At 33.4% G+C, this 25,652-nt stretch overlaps 1 protein-coding gene across 11 annotated transcripts in view; it reads left to right on the forward strand.

Moving 5' to 3' along the window:
- Window positions 1-12,476: 12,476 nt before the first annotated feature.
- Window positions 12,477-25,652, forward strand: part of Argl (Argininosuccinate lyase) — a 104,945-nt gene continuing 91,769 nt past the window's right edge. For 9 of the 11 annotated variants that reach the window (XR_012048399.1, XM_072910097.1, XM_072910096.1 and 6 more), the window contains exons 1-3: window positions 12,477-12,550; window positions 18,556-18,657; window positions 24,550-24,636. Coding sequence is in view for 10 of the 11 variants with exons in the window: in XM_072910097.1 (XP_072766198.1) it covers window positions 12,530-12,550; window positions 18,556-18,657; window positions 24,550-24,636 (210 nt within the window). In the remaining variant the exon portion in view is untranslated. Of the gene's footprint in view, window positions 12,551-15,979; window positions 16,081-16,256; window positions 18,296-18,555; window positions 18,658-20,166; window positions 20,330-24,549; window positions 24,637-25,652 lie in introns of those variants that run through there. The other 2 variants (XM_072910099.1, XM_072910098.1) reach the window with 2 other exon arrangements.

The following is a 25,652-nucleotide window of genomic DNA, read 5'->3' on the forward strand; positions in this document are numbered from 1 at the left end:
TGTTTTCTTTTATATTATTTTCTTATTCTAGTTTACAATTTTGTTTGTTTTCGCGTTTACAATATTTAAATATAATCGTTTTTCTTATCTAAAATCGCGTGCTTAGGCTACGTTTTAATATTGGTTTCGGGAGTCGATCGATCGGTTCGGATCGCTCTTCGTCGTATATCCTAATTAATGGTCGCTTCCTTCTTTTATTTTTGTTTCGTATGACTATGTAAAGTACAATTAATATTATTATTATTGTTATCGTGATTGTTCCGCTTGTCGCCATTGGATATACGAATTGTTTTTTCGCGAAGAAATTTTGTTCGTTACTTTTTAAATTGTTGTCTATTTCTTCTAGTTGTAATTTTAATTTTGTCAGTTCCATTCGGTGTTGACCTATGTCTTGTATCGTGTCATTATCGTGTGTTATCGTGTTGCGTTCTCGTACCAGTGTCAAGTTATATTCAGGCAGGTACGTTTCTATATCCGTTTCATAGATTGTCTGCTTTGTCTGTATAGTCATGTCTGGAGTTATTAATTTGCATTTTCCCTTTAGCGTAATTTTCCTAGTGTTTTTAATCACTGTTTTGTATTCTTGTCGTTTGTCGTATTGTATTGTTAATTGTTGTTCTGTAACGATCGAGTAGAGCCATGTTTGTGGCTGTTGTAATGCGATCCATGTGGTACGCATTGATATAATGTATTTCATCTTACAGTTACGTTGACGCTGCTGTGTATAAATTTGTATTTCGCATGGTGCATTTAAATTTACTCTATATGTCGGTGTCGCTCGCCTTCTCTGACTTCGCGGGGTTCGCGCTAATCCAGCGGGTGATACACCGGTAATATTATAATGTTGGTTTAGTCTCTCAACGACTTTTGTTTGAGGCAGATCATTAAGATGCTGCGATTCTTGCTCCAATGGAGCCTGCCGATTTGTCGCCAGTGCGATGGATATCGGGATGTTATTCATCCCGATATCTGCCGCGATTGTTTTCGGGGTCGCCTACCGGTTGTGGGTCTACCGCCGCCTGTGGACCCCGTAGTGCGGACGCGGAGCGCCGTTCTCCGAAGTTCCCCGGTCGCGGGGGGCACATTGTCCCTCCGCGTTACGTTTACAACACCCGGTGTGAGGTTTGTGCGGGCAGTGGTGCCCGCCCTAGACCCGATGCATCCCGTCCGCGTGGAGTTGATAAAGGTCCACGACCAATTTGACTTCTTCGAGCTGAGATGTCGCCGGGGGGAGGAGAAGGAGGACTAGGACACGGATCCTTGAAGAAGGTGAGTACTAGTTTTCTATATATGGCTTAAGCTTGTTTGCGTGTAAGCGGGTGCTTTTCCTTCCTTTCTTTACCGTGTAGTTGATATTCGAATGCTTTTCGATTATTATGTACGGTCCGATCCATAGAGATTCGAGTTTTTTCGATCTTCCGCGTCGTAGCGTTTCATCGTAAATGAGTACTTTATCGCCGATTTTGAACTTTGTTTCTTTTGCGGTTCGATCGTAGTGTTCCTTCGATTTTAGTTTTTTCTCTGTGAGATTATCTTTTGCAACTTGATTCGTGGCGCGTAGTCTTTCTTTTAGCTCTTGCGCGTAATCGTCATAGTTGTATGTCGGTTGTGGTGGTTTCGTTAATGCTGTCGGTATTTCGGCTTGGTGTCCGTATACTAGCTCGAAGGGCGTGTATCCTGTAGCTGTATGTGGCGTAGTGTTGTAGGTGAACATCGCGAACGGAATCCATTCGTCCCAGTCAGTCTGATCATTATTAATATAATGTCGTAGATATTCTGTTAATGTTCTGTGCGATCGTTCTAACGCGCCGTTACTTTCAGGATGATACGCGGTCGTCTGAATTTTATTTATTTTTAATAATTTACACGTATTTTTAAATATTTCGCTTAAAAAATTTGTGCCTTGATCGGTTAAAATTTTTTCCGGTATTTCGTATTCTAAAATTATTTTCGTGGTAAATTCTTTACTCACGGTGTTCGCTTCTTGATTTGGTATCGGTATTGCTTTACTAAATTTTGTCAAACTATCTTGAAAAGTTAGTAAGTATTTATTTCCAGTATTAGTTATCGTTAATGGATCGACTATATCTAATGCACATTTTTCGAACGGTTTACTCGGTGTATCGGTGATAACGAGGGGTGCTTTAAATCGTCGCGATAATTTATTTTTTTGGCAAGTGTTACATTTTTTAATGTATCGTTTGACGTCTTTCGTTAACCCGGTCCAATTGTGCGTGAGGCGAATTCTGTTTATCGTCCTCTCGATACCTTGGTGTCCTCCTGTGGGTGCATCATGATATTCATATATTTGTTTCTTTTCATCTGCGCTATAGGCACGTGTCGCATCGTTGCTATCTTTCTCGTCCTCTTCTTTATCTCTTTCTTCGCTGCTGATATCATTCATCTCTTCGTCTTCGGCGGTGAGGATCTTTTCTCTCTCTTGCTCGTCGTCGTCTCGCGTTACGTTGCGGCTTAGCGCATCGGCGTTCGCGTTCGCACGTCCGGCCTTATATATTATCTCATAATCGTACTCTTCTAATTTTATTCGCCATCGAATTAATCGTGATCCTGGATCGTTTACGTTAAATAACCATATTAGAGGTTTGTGATCTGTAATGACCTTAAATTGTGTTCCGTACACGTAGGGTCTGAAATGCTTTACAGCCCATACAATAGCTAATAGTTCCTTTTCGGTAATGCTATAGTTCTGTTCCGCGCGGTTCAGTACTCGGCTGGCATAAGTTATCGGTCGCTGCCTATCTTTCCTTGCAATAAGACCGCTCCGATCGCGTAGTCGGATGCGTCTGTAGTTATATTAAATTGTTCAGCGAAATCTGGATATTTTAATACGGTTGCCATTATTAATTTATTTTTAAGTACTTCGAAAGCATTTTGTTGCTCTGCGGTCCACACAAATTTTTCGGTTTTCTTTGTCAATTTCGTTAATGGTTTAGCTATTTTCGAGAAATCTATGAATCTTCGATAATAACCGGCTAGATGATAAAACCTATAATCTATAAATGATTGGATATCTTTCACCTTTTTTGGCGTCGGGAAATCTCTTACCGCTGTTAGTTTAGACGGGTCAGGAGATATTCCATGTTCCGATATTATATGGCCCAGGTACATTACTTCTTTGCGTAGGAATTCGCATTTATCCGGCTGTAATTTTAAATTATTAGTTCGAAGTCGTTGCAGCACTTCCTTGAGTCGCTTGTTATGATCTTCGAGGCTTGCTCCGTAAATGACGATGTCGTCTAGATAGACCAGGCATTTGAGTCCTTGTATTCCTGTCAATACAGAGTTCATTAATCTCTGAAATGTCGTCGGTGCGTTTTTCAATCCAAAGGGCATTCGGTTGAACTCGTAATGTCCATATGGAGTTGAAAAGGCAGTTTTAGGCTTGTCCTCTTCGGCCATTGGTATTTGATGATATCCAGATGCTAGATCTAATGTTGTGAAGTATTTTGCGTTTCCCAGCTGGTCCAGTATATCCGTAATATTAGGCAGAGGGAAGGAATCGCCGATCGTCAAGTCGTTGAGCTTTCGAAAGTCTATAACTATTCGAAGTTTCGGTTTACCTGATACGTCGGTCCTTTTTGGTACTACTAATAGCGGAGCATTCCATTGACTCGCGCTGGTACGAATTATTCCGTCTTCCAACATTTGTTGCACTTGTTTATTTACTTCCGTCTTATGTTTCTCCGGAAGGCGATACGGTCTTACATTTACCATTGAGGCGTCTATGCGCGTATTTATCTCGTGTGCTACCGTCGCAGTGCACGACAGTGGTTCTCCATTCAGGTGAAATATGTCGCTATATTCATCACATATCCTTGAGAGTGCCTGTCGTTCTTCAGAGTTGAGATGCTGTGTTCGCAACAATTGTCAGATGCGCTCGTTACGTGGGGTATTTTTATCGTCCGTCCCCACGGCTATTGTATAGATACCGTGCGGGTTATCTTTATCGATGTCGTCTATAGTTGCAACAGGTGTACGTATCTCAATAGTCTCGTCTGTTGTGTTGATAACGCTGATTGGGCAGAGAAAGTTTTTCGGTTCTACCAGACATCTTCCTATATATATTCCAGGGACTGTTTCTTTCGCGCGTACTATTCCCGTTTCGTTTCGATTAGTCGCGGCTTGCACGATGGTTTCACTGCGTGGTTTCAAGATAATTTTATTATATGGTTGCATCTTGAGTACATCCGTACCGATTTTTAACTCTTTATTTTTGTAATCGCAGGATACCTTTTGCTTCCTTAGGAAATCAATTCCTAGTATCCCGTCGTATTCCATGGGGAAGTCGTCTTTTACTACGTAAATTGCATGTTTAATGTCTTGTCCGGTTAGATTAATTGTTGCATCTTCCCTATTGTATATACTTTGTGTCCGGTTATTCCTATTAACGCTAATTTTTTATTGTATATCAATGTTTCGCCTTTTAAATGCTTTACTTTTATTAGTGATATGGTCGCACCGGAATCGTATAGCATGTTTATGCGCCCTGTCTTCGTTTCGCGTATGGGCATCGTTACGACGTCGAGTCCTTGTTTATCTCGCGTCTGTCGTACGTGTGTCACCTGATATTCCAGCGCGCGCTTTGCCTTGCTATCGCTTCTTTCTTCTTCGTTGTTACTACGCTCGGAGTCGGAACTCTTTCCTCGCGTCTTATAACGCGTTCCTTTTGAATTATTTTGAATATCGCTCGATTTATTCGCGTTATTCGGGTTTTTTCGATTCTGGTTTTCCTTGCGGTCGGCCGTTTAAAGACCAACACTCGTCGCGATTATGTCCGCGCTTTCTACAATACTTGCAAAATTTTTCTACCACATTGACGCGTGGTCTTTCGGGTTTTGGCAGAGCGTATCTGCTCATTCGACAATCTCGTCCATAGTGTCCTATCTTGCCGCATTTAAAACATATTGCATTAGTATCTCGAGGCGGTCGCGAGTAATTCGAGTCGAGTTTATTTTTATTTTGATAACTGTTTGTTCTCGCTCCCATCGGCTTGATAAGTTTTTCTTCCGAGCTCGCGCCGTTTATCGCCTCTTGCAATGTCGAGAAGCGTTGTGACCGTACGAGTACTTTCAAGTCGTCGCGTAGTCCGATTTGATAATTAATTAACGCTTGGTCTCTGATAGTTTGCTGAATCGTGCGTTTTTGTTCTAGAGTATGCTCTTTTCCTTCGGTCATAGAGTCATATAATTTCATAGCTACTAGATCGACTCGCTGTCCAAACGCGTAGGCGGTTTCGCTTGTTTTTTGCTTTAATGAATTAAATTCGACTTGCAAGTGTGTCGTGCTTTGTTTCGTTTGATAACAAGCTTCGAGTTGCGTCCGAAATTCATCGAAAATGCGTATATCGCGCGTTTCAAAATCTTGTCGCGCTCTTCCGCGTAACTTTGTATATAATATCGCCTGCATAAGAGATTCTTCGTCTGCCGGATTTGTATTTTGTATTGCGTATGTGCATGAATTCAAGAAATCTTGCAACTTGTGTCGCGACATTCCGTCAAATTCCGGAATCATTTGTCTCGCTTCCTTTAACGTCAGGAAATTGGGTGCCATACTACGTCGGTTTCTAACGTCGCGATCGGTCCGTTCGTAATATATGCTTTCGGAAAGTTCTTCTTGACGGCTTGTATTTTGATCGCGTTGCTGTAGTTGAGCTACTTGCTCTGTTAAGAATTGTATTGCGTAGCGCATTTCTCTTAACATTGCGGACGTAGAGTCGTTTGTCGATTCTTCTCGCGGTTGTATCGGTTGATTAATTGTTCGTCGCAATCGTGCGATCTCGTCGTCTACCGCGTCATTAGACACGTTTGCGGACGTAGACGCGCGGGGATTTTGAGCTTCTGCCATCTCGCGCGTTCGTGCGTAGATTTCTTCGGGATCAAAAATCTCGCTCTCGTAAGATGTCAATGAAAATTCTCGCCGGAGTGATACCTGGCTTGGAGTTCGACTAAGATACGGTCTCGTTCGTCTGGTTGAGTCGTGTAAATCGTCAGTGGGGTCAGTCGGATTATTTTCAACAAGACTCAAGTCGAAACTCGTAAATGGAAATTCGCGTTCTGTTATAACATTGCTCGGTAGCTCTGTGTCGCTATCACTCGAGTATCGAGTTTCGAGGTTCCGTCGGACACTATCGCGTATGTCTCGGAGCGCTTCTACGGCTACACTCGCGGGACTTAATTCGCAATATTTTATAGCTCGATTTGCTCGTTCGCTAAGCAACCACGACTTATTTGCTATCGGTTTCGGTACGTTTCTTCCTTCCGACATTCACACAAATTTAATTAAAATTAATTTGGTTCGGACTTACAGTAGTAGTATCGCTCGCATATTCGCTCGCTGTCTCGGTTCTCGCTGACGTTGCGTCCTTCGCTCGGCGGCTGATAAGGCTGGCGGTCGCGTTCCGGCGGCGATGCGTCGTCGATGGAGTTGTCGTAGGTCGGGCGGCTTGGCGGCTCGCGTCCTTGCTCCAATCCTGCGATACTCTGTTTATCTCGTAGCCCGTAGTCATCTGCTCTGCATGTAGTTTTTTCTTGGCTTCTTGATGTCCGTCAGTGTTTGCTAACTTTCTGACGTGCCTGCCTGTTTACACACTTTTTATTTTATTGCAGGTCTTGCACGACGGTCGGGGTGCCAACTCCGTGACATCCACCGGGGGTGTTCCCTGAATCCCACCGCTGCCACCAGATTGTTGTGCCTCCAGGAGGGGGGCACAGAATTTTTCGGGATCCGTTAGGGAAGGCCGGGGATACGACGGGCTGTGGCCACCTTTTGTTTTAATATTAGGTTTAATTGTTTACCTCCTCTATTTTTTTTATAATAAATAGCAGTTTAAAAGAAATCAAAAGGTTTGGTATTTTATCACTACTCCTAACGTACGTATCTACACTCGTGTGTATTGTCGGTTAAAGGGAGAGAGCGGTATCTCTCATATACTCTGTCGTACAGGTAGTCTGATACGCGTCGGCTTATCTCAGGCGCGCGTATATCTCTTAGTTATTCGTGTATCTCGTTCTATTTAATAACTCTCCGTGACGATTATTCCTCGTTAGGATCTAATCAATGACTGCCCGTCGCTTCATCGCGGCGGGTGCTGAGCTTCCCTCCGAACTGCATGGTTTTTCGGAGGGGGTCCCTTAGCAACATGATCAAATATGGTTATGTTGCTGAATTCGCGTTTTAGTGCAGGCAAGGAAGTTCAAAGTCGAATTTCCTCGCTTGTACTTTTAGCAATTCGGCGACACCTTTCCGGTTTCGTGTTCGCGCTCGGTCTCAAGCGCGCGTGGCTCGCTGCGTCAGCGGCTCGCGCGATTATCGCTTCGCTCGCGATGCATTCCTGCATCAATATAATTATATGTATATATATATGTATATGTTCATTAAATCTGTAGCCTTTTCTGGGGCTATAACACTATTATACATATAAAATTAATAAAGTAATACGTATACATATCATGTGCATATTTTTGAAAAAATAATAGAAAAAAATAATAAAAAAGTGTACAATAATATAGTTGAAATAAGTATTAGATGTATGAGTAAAAATAACATGTAGTATATATACAGTACCGGCCAAAAATATATCACCTTTAGGATTTTTGAGCATAAATTTAATTTAATTTACTTACTTATAAAATTAATTTTTTATATTATTAAAATTAAGTTTTTATATTATTTTATGAAAAATATTTTATTCGCTAAGTTATATTTACTATCGAAACATATGTTATGATATTATAAATATCCATGCACTTTGAATAAAATTATACTCAAAAATACTAAAAGGTGATATATTTTTGGCCGGTACTGTATTAATAAAAATAATTAATATTTAAATAATAAATATTTTGCTTAAACATATTTTTGTACAAAATAAAATATAATATTATTTTGGTATAATTAAAAATACACTCTATACTACAATAAATATATAAGCCTTACAAGAATACAAATATTAATAAATATAAATAAATATTAATAATTAGTATTCAATTAAAAGTACATTTATAAATAACAAAAATATTCAAATTATTTTAAAATATATTAAAATAATGTATATAATATAATTACAAATATTAATTTATTTAAACAACTAAATTAGAAAGAAGGCAATTAAGAGCTGAACGCGGATGATTGTGTGTCGGTTTTGTAGAAATTAAATTTTTTCCACGAAACTGATTGGTGTACAGAGCACGAATTTTTCTTGGTGTATTCACAAGTATAATTATATCAATTCTCATATTCGAGAATCTTAATATAATTAATTCTCATATTCCAGAATTTCTAATAAATCTCCTTTTACCCCCACCCCAAAGAAATATAGGTGAGAAAAATATTGGGGCGAAGTCGCTGAATCGGGATACAAACCCGAGTCTTCGGCCTAATATTTTTCTTACAACTATCCGCGTTCAGCTCTTAATCGCCTTCTTTCTAATTTAGTTTATATATAAAGAACTTTATTTATCTTAATTTGATTAATTTATTTATTCTTACTTAATTATTTATGTATATAATACTTTTATGTATAAAATAATGAAAGGAATTAATTAGTGTAAAGAAAACATATATTGTCTTAAAGAGAAAATATGAATTTGTAAAAAACGAGCAGTTATATGATACACATATACATATATACATATACAGAGTATCCGGTCGCGACCGCCCCATAGCTCAAGGACAGATAGAGCAGGTCAAACTGAATATAAAAGTCCTCTACTATTTTGCGATTTGCGCAATAATTATTAAACTATTAATTAAAAACGCTCAGCATATGCTGAGTGCTATATACAGCGCGCGCTCACATGCTGAGAGTTTTTAATTAATATTTTAATAATTATTGCAAAAATCGCAAAATGATAGAGGACTTTTATGTTCAGTTTGACCTGCTCTCTCTGCCCTTGAGCTATGGAGCGGTCGCGACCGGACACCCTGTATATATAAATCTAATATACACGTCCCTCATGGAAAAACACTCAAATTTTGAATGTTATATTCAATTTTCAGTGTAAACACTCAATTTTGAGAGCTTACTCTTAAATTTGAGTATATACATTTAAACTTTGAATGTTTACACTGAAAATTGAATGTTTGTACTGAAAATTGAGTGTTTATAATCAAACATTTCAGTAAAAAACCTTGGGTTTTAAGTCCCTAGCTTAACGCCAAAGAGACTTTTGTCCAACCTTTATTTTTTATTTTTCCTAAATACATTTTACCTATTACATTATTATCTTATACCTATATATTTAAAACTTAATTCGTCTGGGTGTGTTCGAGTCTGTGTTTCCGCCCTACTAGTTATCACAGATAAGCTTTGGCGGCGCAGCGTGCACAGCCACCTTACGACTAAAATTCTCTTATTCCTACTGGGTTTGGGTGGACTCGAACCTGCGTTTACGCGTACTCATCGCCTCAGGCGAGTTTCAGCGCCGCAGCGTGCACGACCACCGTCCAACCCCTCAAACATTTGAGTATTTATACTCAAAGATTGAGTGTTTATACTCAAAATTGAGTGTATACATTACAAAATTAAGTGTGTACAGCCATAGACTAAATGTTACACTTTTGAGTGTAAACACAAAAGATTATTCTTTTATTTCAATACTGGAGTATGACACTCAATAGATGAGTGTAAAGCCTAAACCACTGAGTATTAGTCTCAAGATTGAGGTAAATAATTATTTTCATAAGAACATTATTCAATTATATTTTTATTTAATGAACGCTTATAGCAATCATGGCACAGAGAGTTGCGTGTCGGTTCACTGTGCTAGATTCCGGGTTCAAATCCGATTAGAAATTTCGAATTTGTTTGATTTTTATTTGATCGCCACTTTTTGGAAAGGCAGCGGCAACCCATCGAAAATATCTTGCTATGAACTCCCTCAAATCAACCTGTACAGAATTGTCATTAAAAACTGTAGATCCCATATGGCTGCATAAAAAACATACTCTGCAGGTATATGTTGAGGGACATTATTCTCGAACAGCAGGAGGATTAAAACCATTAAAGACAATAGTGGGGATGTCGGTAATCCATAAAGCCTGGCAGTAAATGCTGTGCTCGGATTATGAGCACTCTCAATAAAGAAAGCGGGATCACAGTAGAACTTATATATAGATCTAGGTGACAATTTGCAGGGACTACACTAGTCCCCTCCCGCTCTACCCCAAACTGCTACTACTACTAATGAACGCTTTTATTTAATGTATATATATATATATATATATATATACATGATACATTTTAATATTTCTATTTAATAGTCACAATTAGTTAACAAAAATGTTCATTGATAGTGTATTATTCATTTGTGATCATTAAAGAATAGCTTAAACTAACATTTTCTTTCAGAGTACAGACTTAGTTCTACAGTTCATTCATTGAACTGCGTATTCAATTTATTATTACTCTTTTCTTGAATGTTATTCTCAACTTGAGAGTTAGTGTGAGTGTTACTCTTAACTTAAGAGTATCTTAACGTATTCTTTTGTTTGCACTATGCAGCGCGCTCAGACTTAATTAACTCATATTCAAATTTTTATAAAATGTATATAAGCCTACAAAAAACAGGTACTAAATCTGAAATTTAAAGTATATCTTTTGTATCAGTTTAATTTCTGATATAATCTCAACAAGAGATTCAAAACATGAAATAGATTATTTGCAACTGGTCGGATAAACTAGAAATAATGTCTCCACCTTGACATATTGCGAGCAGTTATTAATCCTCGTCATTATGCGTTCTTCGCGTCTCTGTTACATCAAATTGTACTTAACTTTCGGTCTTTGTATAACGTCAGTTTTTTATATAACCGTGTAGAATTTAAGTTATTTTTTGCGCTGAAAATGACCTGAATGATTGGGTCGAAACGTCCGCCGTTATTTTAATTTTTTATTTTTATTTATATTTATGTTTATTAAAAATTCTCCTATTTTGTTTGGATTATAATCTGTATACCGCCTCTATTCATATTTATTTATATTTTAAACCTTTTTACTTTTTATTATTCGTTATTCGATATTATTATGACAATGTTACTTCTTTATTCGATTATATTATTGTGACAATGTTACTCAATTATTTTGTTCTGATCTAATTATATTTACTTTATGAATAATAACTTGTTTTTAGTTAAGAATCCATTACTTTCAAGCTCCTTTATGCCTTTTATTGTAATGTTTTTTAAAAATTGTATGGAGCTATTACTTAAATTTTAGAAATAATGTGTTGAAAATAACACTCAAGTTAACTCTCAAGTTGGGAGTTACACTTAAGTTCAGAGTTATACTCAAATAACACTCAAATTGAGTTTTATTGTTAGTGTTATTTTTAGGGTGTTTTTGAGTATTTTTTTCGTAAGGGGTATAAATATATATATATATATATATCCCTTTAAATTATTTAATAAAACTGTAATTATTACCTTATTTTTGGTTTATTCGTTTCTAGTTTATTTGCCATTTTTGTAAAAATTGCGTCATCGAAATTTCACTCTCAAGCGTTATGTTATAGCCTCTAGAAAGTCAATAATATTGTATAGACAATGCAATATTAATTCAAAATATAAAATGTTTAATAATAGTGTGCAATATCAATTATTGTACAATAAAATTGATCATCTGGAGGAGCCAGTCCCGTGACGCGTTGCGCCGTCCCTGCCTGTCCGTTGTACCCGACTCGTGAGTAGCTAACTATTTTTAATTATAACTCAGAAATTAAGCTTCAGATAAAATTTTGTAAAAGGAAAAATCGTTTCAGAATTCGCTCAAGAATATGTCATTTTAAAGACATCAGAGTGTTTTGAATCACCTTGTATGTACGTATATGTATGTATATATATGCATATATATATATATATATATATATATATATATATATATATATAATTATAGAAATAAATACAGAAATATTTAGACGTATATGTATGTATCAGATGTGAATTTTAAACCGTTTTTTCTCATTTTTGTAAAATTCTGATTTTTGGCTTACGCCTATGTTATGAAATCTATAATGTATATTGAAATATAAATAAGTTTTGTAATGACAATATAAAGAGATTAAATTTTATAAAATACAAAATGTTTTATTGCTTTACAACTTTAATCTTCTATCATTTTTATATCTCCTCTATTACTTTTCATCACTTTTGTACAAGAAACACGAGAAACATTTAAAAAATAAAATATATATTAGAGTAACATTAAAACTTTTTTTTATAACAAGAAAGAAATCTACAAATTTTTAAGTTATTTTTTGATTCTAAAAATCAGGCGTTTATTTTTTTAAAGATTTTGTATTTCTCTTGTTTTTCATGAGAACGTAGTAATTATTATGCATCGAAGAAATAGGGAGACCAAGTCTTAATCATAATTATATAATTCACAAACGCTAGCGTTATCTAGAACGATAACGATATCTTTTTTTTAATTATTTCGCAAACATGCTAACTTTTGTAAATGAAGTTCTCATATAGTTCTGGACATCAGTAGAGTTATAAAGTACACATAATAATGGAAAGAGTTATATCACAAGTAAGTCAGAATTAAATTAATTATATAATTCTATTATATTATTTTAGATTTGTAATGATTTATAATTATATTTAAAGAAATATAATTATAAATAGTACACACACACACACCACACACGCGCACGCACATACATACACAACACACACACGCGCGCGCGCGCGCGCGTTACGTAACCATATTCTTAACCAGTGTTCAACTGTTTTGTTTCATGTGCGCAATCGGGACGATCCCGTAATATCGGTCTTATTCGTCTATTCAACATAAATGTCTATTTTTTTTTATTTTGATAAATATAGAATACATTATTTTTCTTAAATTTATTAAGAATAAGTGTATTATATTAATTTTTTAACGCATTGAAGTAACATTTCATTCGACTGTACAGTCTGAGCTGATATTACATTTGTCGTACGACAAATTTTTCGAGCATGTTGATTGGCTTTACGGCCCTTAGTCTCGAAACCATGAAAAAAGTATCATATACAAAAATGACTCTACGCGATTTCTGATTAGTGCATTTAAAAGTATACACCAATCAAGGATCGCAAAGAATAATTTTCACATGCGATAATTTTTTTCACGGTTTCGAGAATAAAGGCCCTGAATTTGAACATTTTACATTAAACATTATTCTATTAAAGAGAAAATAATAAAAGATATTGTTAGATAAATAATGTTTTACATTTCACTTCAATATATATTAATCACTTATTTTGCACGTAAAGATTGCATTTGTTTTGTTACCAAAATTTTTTACCGGAATATCACCAAAATCTTTAATGTAAGACATTATATTGATATTGATGTATGATATGCTTTGCGGTAAACCTTCAGAAAAGGGGACCCATCTCCTATAACCTTGACCTTGACGTATGTTATCAAGGTCACTGTCCTGAGTAACCTCCAAAAAGTTTTAACCGTCGGTCATTGTTTATTAAAAAGTTATAAACAAAAAAAGTTTTATGAATTATACGTAGAGATTTATTTATTTAAACATAATATAAACAAAACTTAATTATTGTTTATTGGATACAATTGTTTCGTAATATCAAAAAAAAATCATCAATTCTCTTATCAAAAAAATATAGTCTTTTAAACAAAAATTCAGACAAAGATTGGGTTGACCTATTTCCACTCAAAATCGGAATTTAGTTTGGATTAGGTTATTTTTTTTGGAAGTGGAGACCCCCGCAGGGAGCCGGAACCCACTGTATCCACACGTACTTTTCCACTTGCACAAGGTGGGGTCTCTACTTTTGATAAAAATAACTTAACTCAAACTATAGACATATAGATACCGAGCATATGATTGAGGGGGGGAGCTATTGCGGGACGATGCGAGGAGGTAAATTGTGTTTGAATTTGTTTGGCTAGTATATATATTATATTATATTATATTATATATTATATTATAGTATATATTATATTAATATATTATACAATATTATATTATTGTTGTTAGAAGTCGCGCGAAGGAATTATCGCCCTTCGCCCTGAGCCTTTGATTATATTAATATTAATATAATTATAATATTAATATTAATATAATAATATTAATATTATAATAATAATATTAACATATAATATTATATAATATATTAATATAATATGTAATATTAATAATATTATTATTATGTTATTATTAATATATATATATATATATATATATATGTATATACATATATATATATGTATATAATATAAGTATATAATATAACTTATATATATAAAGTTCTCGAGATAAGCTACAAGAATATGCAATAATATATAAGGTGTCCTATTTAAAAAATTAAACATGACGTTCATGTGACCTTCAAATAACTCTTTAAGGTCAAATCAATGGTACCATAAACCAGTTGTATGGTTTCGAGGGGGCCATAAGATGGTACCATTGGTTTGACCTTGAAAAGTCATTTAAAGGTCACGTGAAGGTCACTTCAAGTTTTTTAAATGGAACACCCTATATATTTTTACATATTCTTGTAGCTCATCTCGAGAGCTTTCCAAAACACTTATGACAAAGTATTTTTCATTAAGTATTTTTTGAGTTATAAGGCTTCAAAGTTGCAGTATTTTGACATAAAATACAAGATATCTCGTAAAATATTCATTTTTTGATTATCTTACTCTAATACTTTTATGCACAGAATAATGAGACGAATCAATTGGTGTAAAGAAAACACATAATTATATTAAAGTAAAAATGTGTAACTGTTAGTTGCAAATTCAAATTTTTCTTAATGATAACTGTGTTTTACACGCTATTTATCAAAAAAAGAAATTAAATCACCGGAGGAGATAATGAACTCTGCGATACAATTTCAAACTTTAATACAGTCCATTTCAAGCAATTATAATTCCGATTTTATTATTAATACGGATCAAACCAGTTGCGAATATCGAACAAATGTCGTCAGAACTTATACACATACAGGTGAAAAATTAGTCGAACTTTTCATAGGTGATTTAAATAAAATCACACACTTAATACACCGCTCAATATTCCTTAACAAAATCAGGAAAGTTATTAGAAAAAGTATTTGTGTGTTTACAAGAACCAGGGGACACATTTGGAGTGCGCGTTCAAAAAGAAGTCGATAAACTTTTAAAATTATGTAAAAACATAAATGTTGTCTGCTCAAAGTCAGGTAAATTGACCTCATATTTATGTAAACATTATTTAAAAACAATAATAAAACCTTATGTAGACAACAATCAACTTTTAATATTTGTTGACCCTTGGGGAGGTCAAAAAAACATTTACACATACAATGAAATATTTAAAGATGATGAAAATAAACCTACATGTAATTTACAAATAATACCTCCAAAGTGCACTCTAATTTGTCAACCTTGCGACGTATATTTTTACAGACAAGTAAAAATTATAATTAAACGTATTCAAAATTGCCTAGATATTCTTATTAGCGGAGAAAAGATAGAATTAAATTCGCGATATGATGCAATAAGAATTCAATCACTAACCATTATATGTTATGTGCCCGAAATTTAAAAATATGTTACAATATGCTTGGTACACATCAAAGTTGGCAAGTGAACGCGAAATTTTTCAAAATGTTAGTTAATTATGTTTTCCTGTAAATATACACAATTTAAAATGTTTGTATAAAACGCATAATAATTTTATAAAATGTTCGTGGTGCGCGTCGATTATGTTTTCAATGTTTCTATGTTAATTTTTATCCAAAAGATTGTACAGCGATGTCCGAATTGTATAATAAATAAAAATAAATACATATAAAAAAATATACCAAAATTATGGTTAATTTATATATAAATATGTAGATATATTATTAAAATAAATATATGAAAATTATGACACACACACACACACATATATATATAAAATTATTGGTATTTAAAAAGAATAACAAAATTAATAAAAAAAAAATTGTTTGCACTGCGTAGTTTTGAACTCCACGACATTCACTCGCCGCGGACGACAAAATTAGGAGCGCGTCTTAGGCTACTCAGACACCGCGCTTCACACTTTGTTGAACCTATTAAAGGTACTTAACACAGAGCTGGTCGAATTCTCAACTTTACGTGTAAATTTCTCAGAAACTAAGCCCCATGCACTCAAACCCTCTTAGGCTTTTTATACCCTCGATCCTTCGCCCCCCCCCCCCCTATCGAATGAACTATAGCTCATTCAATTTTGTATTTCGCAGTTCGAAGCATCTCCTTGTGAGTAAGGTTCTAAAGGTTTTAGTCGACACTCGTCGTTTATTAAAAAGTTATTAACAAAAAAAATTTGAAAAATGAGATGTAATTTTTCATTCTTGTCGAAAGTGAAGTAACATTTAACAATGTACATATAATGACTTTACAGTAAACGCAGGGGAGGGGGGGGAAAGTCCTCTTCCTGCAGCCCCACCCACAAAAAACTAACCCAATCCAACCTGTGTTAGAAGCAAAATCTATTATATACTTCAGACACAGGTTGGGTTGGATTTGTTTTTTTGTGGGGGGGTGCAAGGGGAGGGGCTTTGCCCTTCCCCCGCTCACGCATTCAATGTATCACATTTAAATTAATAGATCCATTGAAAGTACGATTCATTATTGTTCTCAAAAGAATTTGGTAAATATTGACGTTAGCGGACTCAGCCCCGATGACCTTGACCTCGACATATGTTGTCAAAGTCACTTTCCTGACTGACCTTCAATAGGTTTTAGCTGTCGTTATTTATTAAAAAGTTATTAACAAAAAATGTATAATGAACAATATATAATTTTCGGATACCGTATGTTCCATGTTTTCGTATTATATTGTTATATTATATCGTTGCATTTATCGTATTTATACTTTCCTGGAAAACAAAATTGACGTCTTTCGGTATTTTTCGCAAAAATTAATCGATTACAAAATAAAGACAGGGTGGAAATTTTTTAAATAAATACTCTGTATAATAGAAAAGTGGCTACCTATCGAATTGTATGAAAATGCAATATCTTGTAGTTGATGACCTCCTGATCAAAGTATCAACGAAAATAAACAGTTTTCGAGGTAGAGAGCGTTAAAACTCACTCATAGGACATTGCTCCGAAGCTTTATCTTTTAAACAGGAGAATATTTGAAGACCATGTATATATATGTGTGGGTGTGTGTCTGTGTCCGCGTTCGTGATGTGTTTATTCATAGTCATTATTTGTGTGGGAGTAACTGAATACACACACTCACGCATGCCTACAGACTCATATCAGCATACCATGATATATATATATATATATATATATATATATGTACATATACTCACACACGCGCGCACATACAATCACATCTCCATACGTACTAGACCGTACGTACAAACCAGACACATTCACATTCTTATAAACACATATTAACACACATACATACATACATACATAAATACTCACATGCGCACAAATACTAGAGACGCAGGCACACAAATAAATTATGTCCAAGTGAACAGCGCGCATTTTATTTCGTGTCCAAACAGTGTCCAAAATTTTCTGTCCAAGTGCATCGCTTCCTCCCATTATTATGATCCGGTCTTGTGGAAGTGTTGCAAGTTTGAAGTTCTTACAAGTAGAATTCCGCCGCTTCGTCTTCAGGTTTACTATTACAGAGCGTATACTGCTAAAATGTGCAGCGATTTTCCTTATATCTTAAAGATCGCTGTAGCAGTTCTATCGTTGCTGTATTCTATTCTGTTTTTTATGTTAGCTTCGTATTTTCCGTGCATGAGAAAGCTCTGGATATTGTTGCGCTTCTTATCTTTCCTACTGTACATTAGGATGTATTACCTTGTTGTGCCCTCATCCTTCTTCCTTGTTTCAGACAAAGCGCAGATATCTATACTGTAATCGTTCATTTCTTAAAAAATTATCTGCTTCTTGTTGTTGAATGTTCAAATGTTCCAGCAAGCGATGTGTAACTGATTCTTTTTCCTTGCCACAGTCGGTGTACTTATTGTCCGTTCGAGTTCCGAGACTGCGTTTCCAGTGTTGTAAGCATAATACATAGACTTCTCATAGGTTGCTAGCTTCGTCGAAGGATTTTTTATCGATCTTCTTTGGTCTAGATTTGATATGTTCTGCGTAGACAGTGGTACCTCTGATTGGATGTGGCTCTTCACCATGCACGTCAGTCTTGAATAGATGTAAACTCTGGTCCTGGCTGCAATTAGGTTTCACTATTCCTACTCCTGGGGCAATGTGCCACCTTACGATCAAATTACAATTTTTGATATCATTATTTTCGTAAGAAATTTACAAAACTTTTTTTAATATAACAGGTTTTTTAAATTAAAATATGTTTTTCATATCTAGTACGTGTACTTGGAGTTTTTAGGGATTACACGTGTACATATAAATATTAATAAATATAAATCTTACATTAACATAACATAATTTCAAATATTATTATAATTGCTTTTAAAATATAGTTATAACGTCATAAAATAGATTATTACTGTATAAAATAGATTGTAACTTTAATTTTATGTGTTTTGACTTTTTAGAAACTGTGGGGAGGTCGATTTGTGGAAGATATTGATCCTGACTTTCATAATTTTAATGCGTCAATCTATATCGATAAGCGATTGTATGTTGAGGATATAGAGGTAAATATTTTTGAAATATATATATATATATATATATATATACATACATATATGTATATACATATATTTATATATATATATATGTATGTATATATACATATATAAATTTTTATGTGCGTTAAAACATAAGCATATTAACATATTAAGTAGTAGATATTATTAATACTTCTTAATTTGGAATTTAACATTAACATTTTCGAAATAAATTGTATTTAGATACATATTTGTGATCAAAATTATGTGCAAGTTTAATATGTATATGTTAAAGTATTTGATAACTGTAAAAATTGAGGACGAATGTGCCTATGTTTGCTACGAACCGACGAAACGTGAGTTCAAGCCAACTGAGGCTCATGTGCTTCATTTGAAGTTTTTATTAGGTATAAGAATGTATTGTAAATAGGAACATGATAAATAAAGGTATTGAAATCTTTCTTGGCATGAAACTGAAGGAAAAAACGAGTGTTTTTGATAACTGTAAAAATTAAATATGAATTAAAAAAAATAATAAATTGTATAATATTAATACATAATATGAATTAAACGCATAAAGGCAACAAAGAGTCAACGCGGGTGAAGGGCGTGAAAAAAAAACTGTCTTTATGCGTTTAATTCATATTATGTATTAATATTTAGAGTTTTATTTAAGCTTATTAAGATTGTTAATTTTTGTTAGTATAATATTAAATTAAATAATAAAATATAGTTTCTCGTAATGTTTAATTAATAGTTATCATGAGTATCGAGACTCATTAATTTGTATTTTTATTATTTTTTATCTTTACATATTATATTTCAATAAGTGTTCTTTAGATGACAAAATATTTTTTTTATTCTGTGTGATCAGACATTTGTTAAACTTTTATTAAAACTTTTAGAAATCGACCATATTGACTTAGAAAATGTATCTAGAAATAATGTTAAAGATTATTTTTAATTTTCTTATAAGGGAACCTCTCAAATCTAAAAGTTCTGATTTTAATGAAACTTTACGCACATGTAGGCGAAGCAAATAGATGAATTTAAAAATTTTTAGTTGCAACTGCTCTCCCTTTTCGAGGAAACCGGTGCACGCGACGTCAAATTCTAAAACATGTCCGATATTAAACAACAAAATTAAGAACAAAATTGTCAATATAAATTATGAATAATCCTGGATTTGATCCATGCCTACGTATCTGTTACGTTAATTGCCAGTCTTTGACAGCGCACGAATTTTGTGAATTCTTTACAAATTTTAAGTATCATATTTACTTATCAGAAATCTGGCTGAAATCTAAAGTATTGGATTGTATGGTGAAGGTATTTAATTACTTCCTAACAAGATATAACAAAATTAGGCGAATAGAAAGAGGTATCGCGAGTTATTTACAAAACTCCTTCAGAGTGACTGAAAGAGTTCTAAAACTAAATCAACTGCTATCAATTATAGATGTACATTATTATAAGCTGGAATATCTTATAGTAGAAATCATTTCGATAAAGCATGTAAACTCCTTTTCGTTGCAGTCTATCGACCATCAAATTATGGATACTTACAGAAGGTTAAAAACATTTTTCTAGATCTACAAGTCACATATCGGCACTTAATAATGTTCGACGATTTTAATGCAGACACGATAATAAACATAATACGGCAATATGTAATTAAAAAACTTTGTGACGTCCTCTGGTATGTATCTGGCACCATACGGCACCATGACCTAATGTGTTTGAAAAACTTTAACACTTTTTAAATCTATGTATCATTGATGACGCTGAAAAAATCATAAAATATAGAAAAATATCTTTCGTGTTTGCACATGATCTTATTTATGTAATACGATATAAATATTAAATGGCGTTCGGATAGGCTTGTTTTATGCAAGAACTGTAAAAATTTTAGACGCAAGACTTTCTGGGTGAAATTGGAAAATGTGACTAATCTGAGTTACTGTTACTAATGTAAGGATGGTTGAGTCAGCGATCGTGAATTTTCGCGTATAATAGAAGTCGGAAAAGGAATAAAATAATGACTAGCGAGAATTTTAAATTTAATATGGTTTAATGTTAATTAGCGTTACGTTGAGGTTAACAAACAAAAAAAACTGATCTGGTGAGAACGAATCTCTCGTACATAAAAATCAAAGTCACTCGAATATCAGAGCAGTCCCTCGCTCACGACACTGCACAATTTGGGAGCAGTCCCTCGCTTACACTATAATAATTACTAACGAATAACGTTGGGAAAGACGCAGTCCCTCGCGAAATTCCACAATCAATATCGGATCAGTCCCTCGATGGCAACAGCCTTTTTACTTATTGAAATCCGCAACCGAACTCAACTCGCGCTCGCCTTTTCTCTTCTTCGAAAAATATTTACCTTCGCAAAAAGATCTACAGAGGGAGCTAATGAGATCCAGTACTGAGACGGTTCCCTGTAGCGATTGATTCTAGTTCGTTTTCTTTTCTAGGCGCTTACACTACTATACAGTATTGAGTTATGTGCTGACTGCATAGATAACAAGAATGTAAATTTTCAATAACCGACTTTTAGATACTGTTTAGATAAACATGCTCCACTGACGAGGATCTATTATAAGAACTTTCCGACTCTGGCTCACGGTTGACATCAAAAGTGTAATGCGAGAAAGAAACCGATTGAGAAGAGTGTAGTGTAAAACCAGGAACCACAAACTACAACAAATTTAAAGCAATGAGAAATAAAGTATAGAATCTAGTCCGAACATTTAAATACAAGTATTATTTGAATATATTTAGTCAAAATAACAAGCTGGCATTGGTATGAAACAAATTGAGACCTTAAATTTATAAAAACCAAGGATTCAAGCAAGAGTTTTACATATTCAGTGGAGGAATTAAATATGTTTTTTGCTAAAACTTGATCGCAGCAGACTGATATCACCAATAAGATGTTGGATGCTTTTGAACTTTTGGGAGAGGGTTTCAATAATGAAAAATTCTACTTCGTTTATGTGTAGCTATCTTAATTTGTATTGTTGACGTATTGAAATTTTGGAGCTGAATTCAAAGTGCAAAACGGCATGCAAAAAAAAATCTAAAATTTAGTCTTACTACTTGAAAGCTGATACTTTAAGTTTTAAAATGCTTTTTTTCATTCCTATACGATGATTTGTTCACCTAATATGGCCTATTAAAATTTAAAAAGAGTTAAAAATAGTAAAAGTGTAGTACCAAGGTGTAAAAGAGCCGAATATGTGTAATATAAATTAAAAATAAAAAATAAGTTATTGATACGGTTACATGAACTAAATAATATTACGAAGTTTTCCTCTTAACTAACTAATTAGAGAGGTATAACACATTTTAACACATCGTGAGATTCGGTCATTGTTGGATCAGGACGGCAGATTAGGAATTTCACAAACTCATAATAATTTTTATACCTTTGACTATAATTTTTTATATACAATAATTGGTCTGTTGCACCCCTTATTTATTGCGCCGAAGAGGGCTTGAAAAGTTAAGCCGAAATGTCCGCTATATATATAAGTTTTTTTATTGTATTTTATTATTTACTAATTAATTTGAATTTAGATGTAAGTTACTACCGCTACGATTATTTTTATTATTTAATTGCGCTTCGATATTGTAATTTTTGTGTGCGTAATTGACTTTGTAATAAATAACTTATTTTTTATTTTTAATTTATATTATACATATTCGACTCTTTTACGCTTTGGTACCACACTTTTACTATTTTTAATTTTTATGGAGCTTTTTTACTAACTATTTAAGGAGAGTTATTTTGTTTAAAACTTTGAAATAACTTTACGAAAAATAAAGCTAAAAGAATAGCTTTTCACTTGAAATTGGTTTACAGAGTCTTTTAAATAAAAACTCTACAAGATATGCTTCATAGTAATATGTACGCGTGCCGTATCGTGATATATTTGTTCTCCTTTCATGTACAGGGTGCTTCCGCAACATACAGTAAGTTGGGTAGTCTATCTGACGATAGTACTGTCAGCCTTTGTAGTTTCCACACTCTTAAGTTTTGTTATATTTATTTATGTGGGAAAGTATGGGGGAGGAGGCAAAGCCTCGTCCCTCCTTGCACTTCCACCCGCACGTTCTTTTCTAGCATGTACTTTCTATGTATAGGGTGTTTCCGTAACAGACAGATCAGTAAGTTGGGTTACCTATCTGACGATCGGCAAAGGCATGCTTTACCGACCTCGCATAATAAAAAAATAAAATCAAGAGATCGATCATGTAATTTTTTCTTTATGAAAAGTGAAAAAATTATATGATTGATACCTTAAATGCAAATCCGGTAGAAAATGAAGAAATTGAAATCGGCTTTTAATATACAGTATAAATGTAATATTTAATAATATAAATAAAATAACATAGATAACACAATTAAAATATAACACAGATAAAATAAGAAATAAAATATAAATTTAAACAAAAAACCTTTTTTTATGCTTATATAATATGTTCAATGCAGAGCATAATCTACATTGCATAAAAGAAACATTCATGACAAATGGACTGTGAATGTGTAGTTCAAAATTATAGAGGATTATATCATTTGAGTGCACCAAAAGAGACGAGGCTTTGCCCCCTCCTCCATACTTTCCCACATAAATAAATATAACAAAACTTAAAAGTGTAGAAACTGCAAAGGCTGACAGTACTAGTGGAATTTTTAATATAAAAACTTAATTCAATTCAAGTCCGAAAAATATATTGAGAAACTTTTTTTCTTTCTCAATTTTTACTTTATATAGTCACAAATAATCATTTCCCCGTATTCTGTTGGATCATTATACAATTCCACATAGGTTTTCAATGCATATAATATGCGAAAGATACGTATAATAACTGAAACTTTTTTGTCTATAACTTTCTAATAAACAACGAGCAACGGCTAAAACCTTTTGAATGTTACTTAGGGCCATAAGCTTGACAACATATGTCAAGGTCATTGGCGCTAAGTCCGTTAATGTCAATATTTACTGAAAAACGAAAAAAATTTAGTTTTCTTCTAGCAGGCAACCAAGCTATAAAATAATAATAAAATAATAATATATTTTATGTGTGATATATTAAAGTTTAGAAAAAAAATCGATGAAGAATAATCTTTTTTCGATCGCTTTCAAAACATAGTTAGTTATGTAATACATACAATACTGCCGTTTTTATTTGATTACTATATACAGGATGACTTATATGATAATATGAGTTCTCAAGCAAACATCGAAGAAGCAAATAAATTACAAAAATTTGCCTCTATTTTTACCATATAAAAGCACGATTGTGCACAGCATAGTTTATTTTAGCAGTTTGAGCTCAAAAGTCGCTTGTTTTATTTATAACTTTTAAAGTTGTTAGTTTTAGTAAAGTTTGGCTTTGCTGAACTGCAATATTAACAACTTAAAAATTTATTTAATCGGATTTAACAGAATTTAAGCGGACTATTCTGCTACTATTTTTTTATAACAACACAATTAACGCTCGCAACAAAACTCATAACATCTTTTGCAGTAACTGCAATCATTTATTGTTATAAATTTAATTGTTGGCAATTGCCCAGTGATACGATTCAGTTGCTCAGCATCTTTGTAGAAAAAACAGATTTTACTAATAAAATATACATTAAAATATTATCTTTTTATATAACAATTTTTATGTTTGACGCCTTTTTTATCTTTTTGAAAAAGTGATTTAAGAAAAGTTATCATTGTCATCATTATTAGTATAATGTAATTTGTGTAAAGTTCTAATTTATATGAAAATTATCATCCAATACATATTTGCAATTTCCCATATAAGAATACCTTAAGCTTTCTGCTGTTAATAGTATTCTATGATATAAGTGAGCTGTCATGTTGTAAACGACATTAATAATCCATCTAATTTTAGGGAAGCATAGCTTACGCACGTGTTCTTTGTAAGGCAAAACTTATTTCACAGGAAGAGATGCAAGCTATAAATACAGCTTTGAAACAGGTATGATTATTTATATTATTTACATTTTTACTCTAAAAAAAATCTAATATTGTTAATGTGTTGCGCGTGTGCGTGTGCGTGTGTGTGCGTGCATGCGTGCGTGCGTGTGTGTGTGTGTTAAGATAGTTTATGTAAGTTTTAAACATCCAAATACTGAAAAAGTACGCAAAATTAAAAAAAATGTTTTAGACAAGATTGTATACTTCAAAGCGAGTAATAATTTATTTTGACTTTGAATGGTTACACCAAGATCAAATCAAAATTACTTTAAGATTTTTAATAGAACATGTTATGTTCTGGATTTCTGTAGCTATCATCAAGATGGTTTTAAAACAACATGATTAAGCCTTTTCATTTTTAACTGAGATTTCTCTGAATTATTTTAGAGTTTTAAAAGCTTATATATCGCTGACCTTAGCGTAAACTAAAGTACACTAGTGGAATTTGTACGGTCGACTCTATCCTGCGTACGTGCGTGTGTAAAGTAGATGTGGATGTTTGTATGAGTATAGATATACATATATGTGATGGTTAAACTCTTAAGATTGCATATTTTGCAGTCTAAATCACCACATATATATACTACATGCATATGCGGACGAACTGTAGCGCGTTATTATCCAATAAAAGAATCTGTTTTATATAAAACTTGTGTGGTGATCGGTAGACCACTTCTATAATTTTGCTGATAATTTTCGAATTTTTACAAATTTTTTTAAATTTCGGTGGAGAAAAAAATATTTCTTTTCCTCTTGCAGATACTTACAAATAGTAAAAGTCAATGTGGTATCTGCAAACATTAATTGACTTTATTTTCCACTTTTTTTTCACTAAAATTAAGCAATTTCACAATTTCTTGTGCATTTTGCTCTATAAAAATATAGTAGTCACCATGAAAAAAATCTTATAGCAGTTTTTTGTCAAATTTAGTGTATTTCAAAATATAAAAAACCGTGAAGAACAAATTTTTATTGTTGTTCCATACAATTGTTTTCTGAGTTAAAATAAAAAAAAGA

The sequence above is a fragment of the Anoplolepis gracilipes genome, unplaced genomic scaffold (genome assembly GCF_047496725.1).
Source record: "Anoplolepis gracilipes unplaced genomic scaffold, ASM4749672v1 Contig19, whole genome shotgun sequence".
Taxonomy (NCBI): Eukaryota; Metazoa; Arthropoda; class Insecta; order Hymenoptera; family Formicidae; genus Anoplolepis; species Anoplolepis gracilipes.